Source organism: Ptychodera flava, chromosome 7 (assembly GCF_041260155.1).
Source record: "Ptychodera flava strain L36383 chromosome 7, AS_Pfla_20210202, whole genome shotgun sequence".
NCBI classification, from domain to species: domain Eukaryota; kingdom Metazoa; phylum Hemichordata; class Enteropneusta; family Ptychoderidae; genus Ptychodera; species Ptychodera flava.
Genome location: NC_091934.1, coordinates 3,596,615 through 3,612,287, shown reverse-complemented (window position 1 = coordinate 3,612,287; position 15,673 = coordinate 3,596,615). Strand labels below are relative to the sequence as shown.

General features: G+C 38.2%; 1 protein-coding gene across 1 annotated transcript; it reads right to left on the bottom strand.

The window, feature by feature from the left end:
* Window positions 1-3,743: 3,743 nt before the first annotated feature.
* Window positions 3,744-9,977, bottom strand: LOC139136586 (D-beta-hydroxybutyrate dehydrogenase-like). The gene is made up of 8 exons (XM_070704345.1): window positions 9,767-9,977; window positions 7,171-7,462; window positions 6,486-6,608; window positions 6,140-6,243; window positions 5,779-5,851; window positions 5,202-5,263; window positions 4,886-4,939; window positions 3,744-4,588 (listed from the first exon to the last, which is right to left on the bottom strand). Exons 2-8 carry the CDS (start codon window positions 7,454-7,456, stop codon window positions 4,496-4,498), a joined length of 795 nt encoding a protein of 264 aa, XP_070560446.1. The 5' UTR covers window positions 7,457-7,462; window positions 9,767-9,977; the 3' UTR covers window positions 3,744-4,495.
* Between the last annotated feature and the right edge of the window lie 5,696 nt (window positions 9,978-15,673).

Sequence of the window (15,673 nt, the reverse complement as noted above, 5' to 3'; positions counted from 1 at the left end):
AATAGTATATATAAATAGTATAAAAATATGATATTATTTCGTAATTATTAAAAATAATCAATCGTAATCTTGAAACATTGATATTACTAAAATCGAGTTAGTATTTCATCTGCATGGTTGAGCTTCCTTTCTGCGAAGTAGCACTAGATAAAATCACTATGCGGTATGAGTTGTGTATGACATAGGCGGTCGGCCGGCTGGGGCGTACAATACACTAGGAGTATAAAAAGGGGGCCCTTTTATAGGCTTATCAGATAAGAAACAACTGTTTTCAAACGTGTTGGGATGATGAAACAAAAGCTGACTTGAATTTTAGTAAAATGTGGAGATACTATGTAAATTCTTAATAAGACAATTTGTACTGCAGAAGTCATATGTTCATGTATAGAGCTATATACATCCTATATTAATCTTAGTTTGCTTCATTTGATCATGTTGCAGGTAACAAGGGTACTGGAAACAAGTGTAACAGCCCTCCATCATTTTATTAATCGAGTAGATGAAGGCGGTTATGTAAAGGTTTGCCCATCAAGACCACAAGAATGACACAAGCCATAAACGGAAAGAGGCAAAGATTCATGAGCCTAATGTTGTTAAAAATCTGACAGTGCAGAAAGTCAAAGGATTTTTACAGTAAAACCGTGTTCCTGTCAAGAGTCGACGTATAACACCAGCTCTACCACCAGTCCGCTGGTACTACAACATTTACGCACTGTGTGGTCACGTGCACCAAAGGCTGATCTTGTGTCACTGATAGTATTGGAAGACTGTAGACTGCTTTCACCTTATCTCTGACTGTACTTATCATATCAACAAGTGATATGGTTGCCGTCACTCCTTAGCAACCAACTTTCTATAAGTAGGGCAAAAGGTCAGTTTCTGTCAATTTCGTCGCGAATTTCGGAACAACGCAAGGAAAACAGACATAACCAAATTATACATGTATGATATTGGGGGTTATTACACGAAGTTTGGTCGATACCATACCTCGTTGTATTCTCGTGATGTGTCCGCATTTTGACGACTTGCGCAGTAGAGAGTCACAATGCGACACATCGACCAAACTCGGTATGTATATGTATTATATATATATATATATATATATATATATATATATATATATATATATATATATATATATATATATATATATATATATATATACAAAATATATATATATACTTGGATATATATATATATATATATATATATATATATATATATATATATATATATATATATATATATATATATTATATATATACACATACACACGCACACACAAAATAAATATGAGAACACATCAAGTGCATTTGGTACCTATTACTCGAGCTTTACGCATACACTCATACAAAACTCCTCAGGGGCAGCCAACCAGCATATTTCAAGAAATTTCAACAAGGGCTGTTTTCGGTAATTTTAAGTGTAAATATCGCATTTGTAAGAATTTTGGACAAAAAGAATTGGAGGGAAAGTTAAAGCTGTTCGTCAACTGCCCTCCCATCACGATTTTAAAAAAAGCTTTCAGGCCTCTGACTAGACTTGGTTCAAGTCTGTGATTTATGAATGTTTGAGTGGGGTAAACGCGATGAGTGGAGTGAACGCTATATACAGTGGAGTTTCTCCCGGTGAATCCGGCGAAACTAACTCACATCTGCGCAGACTCAAAGGTAACGCGTTCAATCGCTAGGAAAACCTGGCCTTGGCTGCCAAATTTCAAATAGGTTTGTATGAAAAATGGAGAGGCACATGAGAAACTAGTGCATATGATTTTATATTTAGAAATTCACCAACTTGAACCAAGTCTAGCCTCTGATCAAATATTTCACCCCTCCCCTCCCTACGAGCAAAACTCTCCAATGACCCTCCTTTCAAGACAAGAACTTACTCCGACACTGTCGTTGATCAGTCGTGTTGACAAGAAGTCATCCTATGATAAAAAGAACTAATTCTGACTTTTGGATTGCCAAACTACTCCTCGTGACATTTAACTCGTAGTTTGCCCGCTTTCAAGTCGTCCACCGTGAAATTTTCTACAGTCCTGTAAACTTTCTTTCTCCACTGTTTTACCTAAACCTATTTTCTCTTCCTATTTTGAAGATTTTACATATGCTTGGTCAAGAAGACGTTTACCTATATTGCAAGTTTCACAAACTCACTAGAGCTGAGCAAAACCCCCGAGACGACCAGCTGAGGAGTTTTTAAAATACCATAGTGTAAAAATCATCTCCATTACGTTTGTCAGAATACATTCTGGGAAACAACTCCCTGATGGTCAGAGAATTTGTAATCTCCTATAATTGACATGAAAACAATGATTTTGATACAGGTTCAGAGTATACGTTGTAGATTTCCTCAATCGTGATCAGGTTCATGTCATGGAAAACGGAAGTTTTAGTATTTATCCATATTGTCCAACCAGGCGTTATGTCGCACAGCATGCCGTCAAACCATGGTATAATTAGCTATGTTCGATCACTTGTCGTAATTGTGGACCACTATATCTCAGGGAATAGTGCCAACTGACTGCAAGAAAGCTACAATTATTCCCATTTTTAAAAACTGGAAAAGATAAGCAAGATGTTACAAATTACCGTCCAATTTTGCTACTCCCTACCCTGTCAAAAATCCTTGAACGTTTAGTCTGCAGCCAGCTCAACTTATTTTTAGAATCAAATAATATTCTCTTTCCAACTTTTTCTGGTTATCGTCCCAAACATTCTACAGCTACTTTACTACAGCGTTTAACCGATGACCTTGATTAAAAAATAAGCTCAGCACATGACTTACAAGAAGACAGATTTGACGAAAATGCATTTTGGTTGGAAAATGGTGATTTTGCGGTACCCTTCAAAACATGACCATAACAGCTATTGCATCCCTATATTTTTTCTGTTAAAATTCCATTTCTTATCATAGGGATCACAAGGCTTCTGAAAAATACAGGTTGTTATCCTGTGGGGGGGGGGGTGGTGCACGTAGACCCCCTCTAGCCCACGGCCTAATTTGCATATATTTCATTCAATGCATGAAAATCCATTTATGGATGCATTGACTTGGAGTAATAAAATCACAAATTACAAATTCACTCGGTTCACCCAATGCTCTGCGGAACGATGTTGCAGAATGTTGAGATACCCCATTCCGACTGCATTTAACCCAGGTAGCACATTATATAGCGGCTCATACAGGTCGTTATTTCTCTTAAAGTACAAATCCAATGCTTGGGAAAATAGCAGTCTGACCTCCTCAACAGAGGACTTTACCAACTTGTTGCCCAATCAAATCGGAGGGAGTAATCATGTGATAGCTTATATATATATATATATATATATATATATATATATATATATATATATATATATATATATATATGTGTAGCTTATATATATATGTCTTTATATATGTATATATATATATATATATATATATATATATATATATATATATATATATATATATATATATATATTATATATATATAAAACACATATTACTTCAAGTACAAAGTAATACATTTTGTGTTATTATTTATAACGTGTGTATGGCCATACATGTCACAATAAAATTGGTAGGACTTGTATATCAGGATCGAGAATGAAATTTTCCATGACAATGTCATTGTTATTGAATTCATTGGAAAAAGGTGAAGATCAGGTTTTGTCATAAGTTCCGCTTATAATTCAGGTTCATGTTTGATATACCACTACCACTACCACTCAATTTGAATAGTAAAAATCGAGAAAGCTTAAACATCCGTAGCGTTTATTTAAACAGAGTAAAAAACCGACACGACAGATGATATGAAAGTGTCCAATTCTACAGTCGTAAAAGTAGATACATCATGACAGGTACAAGCGGTTATACACCTGGAATTTTCAAACAATGTAAAGATGGAGTCACTAAGTTCTTGTCAGCTGATGTCAGGACTGCCGCTTCAAGATCTATAGGATGTGAATCCTGATCATGGTGCAAAACATTAATGATGAACAACCATTGGCTTGTTGTGTTCTGAGTTGCATCCCTGTCTAAAATCGCATTTAAAACGATGTCCTTCGATGTTGTATCATTTAAAATAAGATTTTCGGTTAAACAATCAGATCTTTGAAAGAGCTATCTATAGAAGGAAAATATGCTCTTTTAACATTATTTGTGCGAAATTTTCAGACCTGTTTTTACGAAGACTTTTTGAGGAATCCTAAATTGCAAAGGTAAAAATGTGGATATTTTGAGGAAACAGTCGAGATCTGTCTTTCAGACTAAAGATATCAAGTATCAGAAGAAAAGAATTCCGAATGCCCATTCCAAGATCAATAAGTCATCTTCAAAAATTTGTACCAAATTGGCAGAAATGTTCTAGAGGATGGTAAGCCTACGTAAACTTATAATGATCTTCCTCAACTGATAAAATCGCATATTGTTTTATCACAAATTTATCACCAGTCCTCTTGATCTGTTTCTTTGAGTACAATTTTACAAATATTTCTTAAATGATTTATTGTGCCAGCCAACCACCATCTATCGTTAGACAAGATCCAGTCATTTGACTTGCTGCCTGTGAGCACATAAACAGAACTGCTTCGCCAAGCTGTGAAAAGAAAAACATTACATTACATTATATTACATTACATTGGATTGTGTCGCGTCGCATTGTATTGCGTTGCATTCATCACATTACATTGCATTACATTACATCCAGTACAGTTCATTACATTACATTACATTACATTACACCACACTGGATTACACTGGATTACATTACGCAACACTGCAATATTTATTGATTCCTCACGGTAAATTAAATCTTCAGAAGAAACCAAATGTCGGGGAAAGGAAAATGAAACAGGAAAAAGAAAACTTGACGATACAAGATATGTCAACTCACGTGATCTTCTTCCACAGTCTCTCCAGATGGTTGCTTGGCGCTGACGATATTGTTCTGAAAGATGATATATCACTTTGAATCTGACATTGCTCACTTCCACACATTCTTAAATGTTCTACTCTCGAAATTTTAATCCAAAACTTAATCTACTCTGTATAACATTTACAAAATCTAAGAAATCACCGATAGTAATTTCTAACTCAATAATAATTTAAAACTCCTTTGACTGCTCAGTGTGTAAATTGATGAATATAGCGTGAACATGATTTTTTTCTCGAACTTTAAAAATTAATCTGACATCAGACGTCTTGCTAACCTTTGCTTCTTCTTCAGCTATACCTTGATCTTTGGCCTTGGCTCGGACTTGCTTCCAGAATACTAAAGATGTCACGATAAAGTAAAATGATTCGACAATGGAGTCACCATTCAATATAATGTTCATGCACATGTTATATTGGATGCAGTTTGAACAAACAGATGTAAATATACTATTGCACCTTTAAACTAAAGATTCGTTTCCAAAATTTAATCATGAAAATCTAATTGTGTTAAAGAAACTTCGTTATAGGTATTCACATTTGAAGTCCTCGCAAAAAGAGGAATATGATATGAAATAGTGGTTAGCTTAGTCATTGTCAAATTACGTAATTTTAGTGTTATTTTGCACTTACCACTGTTCTAGTGATTCAAGTTGTTGTGGCAAAATTATAAAACAATAGCTGAGGATACAACAACCTAGATAACTAATTATAATGATATTTCATTGTAATCGGAACTACGCTAATGTTTACTTATAAACCCCCATTCAAACTTTGAATGAATTGTTATCAGAGTCAGGGAGTTTCGGTTGAAATTGATATGTGCAGAGTGGCAAGCCAAAATACAATACTTACATTCCGTTCCTACCCAACCAGGGCATAAAGCATTGCAAGTCACACCGGTACCGGCGGTTTCCAAGGCTACTGTCTTTGTGAAAGAACACCATAAGGTCAATTTTAATATGCATATTCCATTGACTACACAATCGAACTATGGGCATAGCACCGCCACAGAAATCGGAGATATAAGCGTGTTTTTGCTAATTGTTGTACTAAATTCAGGGGAATTGGAAATTTGAATTTCAACGAAGCAGTTTCTCTTCTGTTTGTGAGTTTAATAGAGATAGGTTATGCCTATAGTAAAACGACCAGGTTATGGCCAGTGTATCAGTCTAGCATGCTAAACCTTCCACTTTGTTGGAGATAATAACCTTACCTTAGTCAAACCAATAATGCCGTGTTTAGCTGACACGTATGCAGTTTTGTCTTTTGACGCTACTTGTCCGTGAACTGAGGAAATGTTTATGATCCGACCCCAGCCTAAGTGAAAAAATAAATCATAAATTTGTGGCTAAGTTTCATTAGACTTACAAAAACGTGGACATTGAAATGGATGGCAATTTACCGTGACTTATCAAGTGATTGTGTTTTCATCCAATTGACTTATGGTGAGTGTGTTGCAGAGCAAAACAAGTATTCTTATTTCAAATACTCTATACGCGTCATGAACACAAATACTTGTACTTAATTAAATAACAAACACTTTTGACAAGACCGCTCACCTTTCTCCAGCATCCCTGGTAAAAGATGTTTTATAAAGATAAATGGTGCCGTCAACATGACAGATATCATGTCATTCCACTTTTCTACTGGAAAATCTTGAACTGGAGAAACGTATTGAAAACCTGTATACGAGATACATCAGTAATGTTTGTGATGCAACTTAACCTTTTGTCACGAGGTATCTCATTGATTAATGAAATCAATCAATTGATGTCATAAAGACAACTAGTGATAATCTGAAGATGACGGAGATGGAAATAATGTCAATAAAGATGACAAATGTGTTGCGGATGACAATGATATGGGTGGCGGTTGGACTGTGCCAGGATGACATGATGAAGAAAAGACGAGTATTAAATTGAGAGAGTTGAAGTAGTTGATATGGCAAAGGGCGGTGGGAGCAGTGATGATTGTTTTTAATGAAATGTAGGCGTGGCATTGTATTATAGAATTAGTGATGGTGGTGATATGATAATGATGATGATGATGACTTGTTGCCAGTTATTATTAAAGCGGTGATCGTTAGGATATCGAATACAAGTTATTGTAAGTTAGGATGTAGTGCTACTAGTGGTTTTCTTGAGTTATTGTTTAAACGAAATTGTGCCAAATACGACACCTATGACAAATACAATAACACCTACAAGAAACTGGAAACCCTTCGCCATCGTCACCGTGGCTTACCTGCATTGTTCACCAAGACATCTACACCAGTTTTGTTGATTTTCAATATTTCCTGACACGTTCTTTCTATATCATCTTGCTTGGTTAGATCACCTGGCAGGTAGTGCGCCCTCACTTTATACACCTTTTCAAACTCTTCCTGGAGTTTTACTATGAGAGCGTCGTCGCCGAAACCATTATAGAGTATATTGTATCCGTGTTGAGCTAGTTTACGGGCAATAGCCAGACCAATACCACTTGTTGCACCGGTTACAAAAGCGTATCGAGATGTATCGCTGTTCTCCATTGTGGCCTGTCAGGAGAATGCACAATTATCAAACTACAAGTAGGCCTACACTATGACTGAACAGACACAATTGAATTGTTCAAGTCTTCAATCAATCATCGTAGCATTCCTTATACATTCGTATTACTCAGTTGTAGGTACATGTAACTATAAAATTTGTCTTATAATTTATACGAATTTGTGTTTTGATAGTATGTGGCAACGAAATTTGAAGTTGAAAAGTGAACGACTTGCAACATTTGAGTAGCAGAGTGACGTAATCGCTGATTTGCAAACAAATCAACAGAGGTGGATTTTTTTATTTCAGAACATGAAATGACTCTAAGTGTAATGCAGCGTTGGTGATAACAGTTCTGGAATCATTCAATATTGTATTTACTGCGAGTCTGCTACTTGTCTACTTGACTTGCAGCATCCGTTTTCTTGGTCTGGACGTGGACATAGCTCTCTACCGATACACGTAAATTGTACCAGTACGTCCAAACAGTGATGAAACAAAGAGAGAAGTATTTCAGATGTACTTTATGGGAGTTGTGGTGTTGATATAAATGTGCCGCAAAGCATTAAAGAGAGAGTAAATGGCATCCTATTGATCATCAACTACATCACCATCATAAATGATGATGATGATGTAGTCTGCTTTCGAAATTAAAAGACATGTGTGTTGATGGGCACACAGCTTATCACATCGATGATGTGACCTTTAACTCCCTCTACGTAACCATAGGGTTGCAGGGGTTAAAAGTCGTAAAAACACCAAAGCTATGGACCCGAGGCGTGGGCCCTGCTCGATGCGTATTACAAGGGAGTGGGGTGCACAGGCACCCCCTGTTTCAAGCACAAGCTTCGCGATCGCTACTGGATCACAGTAAGAGCTCTGTGAAGCGACGTGTGGCGTTCCTGTGGGGGTTGAATGTAGTCGAGTAGCTCTTCAAATTAGCTACCGTGAATGCTACCAGTCAGTGCCGTCCATAATTATTGGCCTTGCTTCCGAGTGACGCTTCTAACACGTATACTGCCTTTTCCTTAAAAACTATCCACTGTTGATTGACCAATCAGAGTGCTCAATTCAGGGTGTTTTATTTACACGTAAAGCCCTGGTCACCAAATTCCAGAAACGAATGACAGCGCCGTAGTAAAGTACTGTCCAATCAAAAGTGAACATGTCATATTCTGTAGACATCTGGTACGTTTTAATATTCAAATTTGGTAATACAGCGGAAACCAGCTGCAACACAAAATCTGCTGTGCCCTAGGGCATTTATATAATGTGCCCTAGGGCATTTATAGGATGTTCCATTACATTGGAAGGCTATTTCACAAATAAAAGTTTTAATTCATATCCTAAACATGTTACATTGACAAAGGGGACGGTTGACGTAAATACATTGAAAACGAAATATATCAGTTAGGGGCGATAGTTTTTAAGTCGGATAAAACCCTCATACTCGGGCTCTTCTGGTATATAAAGTCCAACCCTACGATAAAATGTCTCGGCCTGCGGCCTCGACATTTTATCGTTGGGTTGGACTTTATATACCAGAAGAGCCCTCGTACTCGGGCTTTATCCTATACATAACAGACTGCAATGATTCAAAGTAAGCGTTGCTTCGTTCACAATAGACAGGTCAAAGTGTAAGAGTCACCGGGTCACAGGAACCGTATCATGATCAGTCCACAAAAAACAATCCCTTCCCACCTTTCCCGCAGAGGACAGTGACGATAAACTATGACAGATTTACCAACAAGAGTGGCTAGTGACATGCAACAAATCGTACCATACAATGCACGGCTTTCTGTATTTATAGCCTTAGTACACTATGACTACAGTCACTCGTGGACTATTCGCCCCATAGACGTGTGGTCTATTCAGCTCTGGGACTATTCGCCCCATAGACGTGTACATCGCTTATGTACACACGTCTATGGGGCGAATAGTCCCAGAGCTGAATAGACCACGAGTGACTGTGCTATGACCAGAAGTATCTTACGCGTGTTACATGTGAGTATGGAACGCGACTTCATGCAGGTGATTGTGCCAACACACTGTCACTCCACAAAACACAACATGGTAGAGTAAGGTCATGCAAGTACGGAAGTGAAAAGTTTCATACCGTCATGTTATGATAAACAAAGTTACGACACGTGTTTTGTTGATGCAGTCTGCAAATTAATTTGATTGCACTAAGTGTGTCCACAAATGTCATGAATATTGAGTTTCTTTAGTTCCAGGGAACGTCCTAATCTAAAGACACTTTCGCGTTTACACATCGAGATTGCACAGCGGTGATTGGAATTACAATAGCCTACCTTGTTAATTTCAATGTGCAGTACACCAAGGGGTATCTTCGGCCCTGGCCTAATAAACACTGCCTCTGCTATGCAATGTTGTATTCCATATCGCTGTTATCAAAGGACGAAATAAAACTGACCTAGTGAGTTAATGATTTGCTGCATAATTTACTCCGTACCCTATAGGGCTATAGAAAGTCAGACTGACATTGGTTGTGAAGGTCACTGTGAGGGCGCTTCAAATCTCAGAGAGACACACTGAGTGTGTAACTGTATGCGGAGAGTGAAACATATGTCGATCATATTTTAGCTCTCTTAAATAACTACAAATTACATAAATATATTGTAACATACCGGTATATGTCAGCTGATATCATAGTGTAATGGCCAGACTGACCTCTCACTATTAGGCAGCTTCATACTTTGTCACAGGCAAAACATTCTAGGCCTACACCTTCCTCTGAGAATCAGAAGATACCTAGGACATTGTTATTAATACAACCCATTTATGTGATAGGACAGTTTTCACATTTTTCCAAGGGAACATACATCCACGTGATAATATTTTTTACAGGAGGCTAATTCCTGGTAGTTACTTGTACACAACATTGAATATGCCGACCAAGAGACATAAGAAAAAAACTAACGCAAGTACATAATATGTGTGTAGGAAAGAACATAAAGGGAGGAAAATGGATAGAATAGTTTAAAGTGTTTCTAAAGTGTTTAAAATGATAGCAGTAACATATCAGAGCAAGAGATGCATTCCGAGGAAGATTATGATGATGTCGTGATCAATAAAATTGGCAGCAAAACCAGTACTATAAACCTCCAAGACAGAGCACGCTGGGTATACTTGAAACTTTTGAAATAGATAGGGTGTACTAGATCTGCTGGAGAACTCCTTTGAAAAGAGCTTTCAACAGATGTTTTGGAAACAAAAGTGTCTACATGTATACATGTATTATTCAGCTGCCTCAAATATGTATTCAGACTGCTATGTCGATGCTACCCATATCAATCACAGAGAGACCGTGTATCAATGTAACACAGACAACAAAATATCATCAAAATTTTCAGTATTTACTCCTGTAATGGTGCGAGCAGGAAGGGGGTCATGAAATTGTTATCGTCTGCAGATGGGGTCGTAAATTTATGTTTGTTTTGGTATGGGTTCCTGACCTTTTACGGTTGCACAAGCAGAATTTGCTGGGCCACCCTGACCATAATAACTGAACGCTGGATATGCCCACTGCAAAGCGAAATTTTAACAAGCAAGATATAGACTAACATGACCTCGTGTGGCCTGCTACAATAATTTGACTTGGTGGACACATGGATCTTCGACTCGGAAAGGCGATGAGCGATATTTTGTCTCTACCCAGTAAGTTCCTCTGGGTGGACTAGGAATGTCTTCACCCTTTGAGCTCATGGAGGAAAATGATCGGGGCCTGTATCATTTACAATTTATAGTTCGTTCGCGCTCGTCGTCGAGGAAGTTAGATACTGGTAGCTACAACAATATCAAGGGCCTAAGCATGTGAACAGATTCTCCCCTCGGATTCTGAAAAAATGCTCCTGGAAGGTTTGCTTTGTATATCACATCAACTGAACAACGGTGCATTTCTGATAAATTTCTCCCAGTTGTCGGATGTTTTTGTGAGAAGATCTAAATTCATAGGAGCATAATTCTAACACCTTTGGAAACTTGTTTCTGTGTCGGTAAAGAAAGGAAGAAAAAGCTACGAAAACACGGCATGTTCTTGCATAAGTTTTGTTCTCGATTTACATATTAAAAGAGAGATAATATTGTAAGTCAGCCCAACACACTTTGTTTTCTCAATTGAATGAATCGGCCATTGTCCTCTCAGACATAATATCGAATTGCTTCAAAATGCAGTAAATTCTTATAATCAACGTCAATGATGGTCCTACTGGTCCTAGCTATAACATGGGTTTGCTCTAGTCTGGAAATAAGTTTGTATATGAGATATGTCGAGTTCAGAGTGGAATTTGGCCAGCGATAGTCCTGTTGTCCATTGAGGTAGCAGTAGTAGTGAGCCACCACGCGTTGTTTTCATGGTTTGCATATTCATGAGGTGTAGTCCGTTTAACACCTGTGTATTCTCTGACGTTCACAATTACTGTATATAAACTAGCATGATGACACAGACGCGTCACTGCCATTAATTTTGTATTCTCAAGCACGGTCCCTCCACGGGGGACTGTGTCTCAAGCAACAGAATACGACATTGAGTATGGCCGTGAAGAAGACTTCAGCTGTTGTTCATCCAAAGACACTGGATATGATAGTAGAGGCCATACATGCACTGAAAGACTCCAAAGGAAGTTCGGTTCAAGCCATAAAATCGTACATCCTTTCACGATATCCAACTGTGAGTACGGCTTACTTTCCGTCCTGTCTTCGACGTGCTGTGAACAGCGGTCTCAACTCGGGATTATTACTTCGACCCAAGGGTTCCAAGGCAAAGGGGGCCACTGGTCGACTTATTGTGGCGAAGAGAACTAAGAAGTCACTGATGTTAAATGCATCTCGAAAGATGAAGAGAGCAAAGAATGGAAGTACGGAAACCAAAGTGAACATGATTTACCGAACCCCTGGGAAATCTGCTCGCAAGAAATTGTTTAATAGCGAAAAGAAATTCCGCTCTCGAGGCAAAGGTGGCGTCAAAATGATTGACCCGAAGGCAGTTTTGAAGTTTGTTAAGCAGCCCCAAGGGTAGGTGTGACTTGCTCAGCCAGTATGATGAGGATAGTCGTCCCTATACCTCCATACCCTTACCAAACGGCCCTTTTCAGGGCCCCTACTCTTTCCAAGAAGAGAATACCTCATAATCACTCTAATATTGAGAAAAGAGAACGCCATACTTCTTGAATCCTTGCTATTTGCTTTTACTCGTGTAATTTATAATTTAGTCTTGCTCGTCAGGATTTTTGTCTTGTATTGGTCAAGTGCCTTCCCTTTCAAGCTCAACTCATCGATAATAAATAGTAGCAGTCCTGCTAATCTGTGTCATCTGTGTAACATAAAGTCGAAGTTAATCTGTTCTTTTTGCACATTTTTCCTTAGCGGAAATTACGATTGCACCCGATCGATCTCTTTCAAGTTGTTAAGCAAAGTTGTCGTTGGTTTGTTCATTTCGATGGATAACGTACAAAGTATTGCGAGTGCTGTGTACCCGGATTTAGTTCCCGGATAGGAAAGTTTATATTTTAAAGGGAAATTTCTTTTCGCTATTAAACCAGTCGTGCCCTTTTCACTGTGCAATGTGTGAGAGAAAAACAGATTTGAGTCTCTATATAGAATAGCGATTTATGGAATGAGAAGGCGAGCAGAAGATACTGTGTACGGTCTGCCAGCTGGGATTCGTATTTTTTGAGATTCCACAGTCCGGTTGCCTTCAGCTGTTACAGGAAATATGTCCAACCACTCCTGTGAGTTACTGTGGTAAAAGTATAGTAGAACTCAAGGTGAATGATCAGTGATAATTTTTGATACAGTTGCGTTTTTTCCTGGTGTAGGGAAGGAAGAATAATCATCGTCACTATCACCATGTCAGTATTCGTTGAGTCTCCGTCTACATTCATTCTTGTTTGGTTCCCACCGTGACTGAATGTCCTGAAGAATGAGACTGCTACCTTCCATTCATTGCCTTTTCAAAGAAGTGGTAAACGGTGGCGGGAAAAGTTGCGTCATATACTGGCAGAAGCTTCACGCCAGCGGTAAGCTTAATGATGTCCTGACTAATAGCAATGGTTTACAATATGACGACGACAAATTTGATGTTTCAACTGTAACAAATAACGCACAAGTCAATTCTTCCTTTGGTGTTAGAAACGTTACGCGTTACGATCGCTCACCAAATGAGTTACTGCTGTATCCTCCATAGCATTGCAACCGCATTAACACCAACGTCGGAATATCTTACGGTACTTCCGAAACCTGCATTTCAACAAGTACCCTCCAGCCAAACTGTTGATGGAAAACAATCTTTGACTTTGCATTGTCGTCTTATTATATTATAGCTTTGTCAATACCAGTGAATTTTGTGACGTCACACCCCCTGATTATTACTGATAATGTATCCGATTATCCAGCATCGTGGCCCCACAGCGAGCATAACAATCCAACGTTTTTCTTCGTAAACGAATAAAGGCGCGGGCATTTAAAAAGGAAGGAAATTATGGGGTACATTATGTAAAAATAAAACGATAAATCTTGAGAATGGTGCACAATATCGATATCAATACCTTACTGTACAATTTATCAATTTTTTTTAGTCCTTCCGCATGCACTTGTCGTCTGGCTCGCGCTCAGCACTCCAGTCCTATACTGCAGTGTACAGTACTACTATACAACGACGAGGTTTACAAAATGGCTCGCTTCGTTGGTGTATAGGTGAAACCACAGTCCCTCTATAGAGGGACTGTAGGTGAAACAGAAATTAGTACAATCGCAATCTCCTACTATAGATGATGCTGGGTTTGACACACGGCATATTATGTACGTCGATGGCCATATAAACCAGACAAGCGTGAAAATCTACTCGAATAGGGTAAACGTTACGGAACAGGTGTTCAATACGACAGTCGTTTCAGCGAGTACAAATTATAATGTTCTCCATGGTAGAAGTATGATGAATGACTGCGTGTTTAACTTTTAATTGGTAATTTATCAAATATTATACATCAGGCTACTTCGAATCGCTCAAAATATCGAGACCTAATTCTTTGTCGATGTCCTTCTCCCAAACTACATGCAACAGGTGTTTTTGATCAGCATCTTCTAGTCCTTCTCTCCAGTTCCCAATGGATTTGCCAGAAAGCTGTTATACATTATGAAATGCAAAGCCAATTAAGATTGCATTACAAGGTTTGCACGCAGGTCCAAGTTCATATAACAGTAATGTTCAGCCATACATGGTGAGATATGCACACAACTTACACAGACAGTAAAATGTTTCAGTGAATGTTAATCTTGTCTGGCTGCAAGTACAATTAAAGGTTGTGTACAGTTGACCAGTATTTTATTTCAACATGTTTCAAGGAATCAAACGACACAAACTACTTTTCATGTCAAGTAAAATTCATGAAGAAGCTATAAAGGGAGCGATTTTGTCCTGTTAATTGTTTTACTAGTGTTACAAGCTGGCTCACTGATTAATGTCATGTTAAAGTCGATAAAGTTTGGCATAACGCGACGTGTGATGGCGCTATTGCAAGATTTACTGTGAGCTTTCTGCCAGAGCAAGCCATATAGACAATCTATTGTCATGGTGATGAAACAAACGTTTGTGATGATCAAAATCCAAAAATGGACTTTTAAATCCTATCTGCACACATACTTTCTGAAATGTGTGCAAGCTTGATCCTTTTTTTCCTTATGTGACATATGATAACAAATGACGTTTGGGTCTGCCTATCAGAAACTTTGAATGAGTGTATTGACCACCAATTTAGCGCTGACGAAGGGTTGAACCCGAAATGTCCATGTTTTTATCCTCTGCATTTTTTCAAATGTTATCCCCGGCTGGTCAGTCAGTATTTTATTGCATCGTTAACCACCATCTGTTACACGACAGTATAATATGGATTATAAGTGCATACGTAATATCGCTTATATATGTGATGGTGGGGCAGACATTAGGCAGTCCTTTCCAACATCAGCAGCCCAACCAGCACAGTGCTGCGGTATTGCGAACGGACCAATATCAGCATGTTTGCTATTCTGAGGTACAAGCCGTTTTTGTTCTCCTTGCTACTAAATGCGGCATTTCTAGCATACTTATCGTCTTTCAAATCTAGGAGAAATTGCTCCTGTACAGTGTATCCTAAAAATTTTCCTTCGGTAAGTATACATGAGAACTCTTTAAAACAAACAAGCGGCACTGTGCAAGCAGAGAA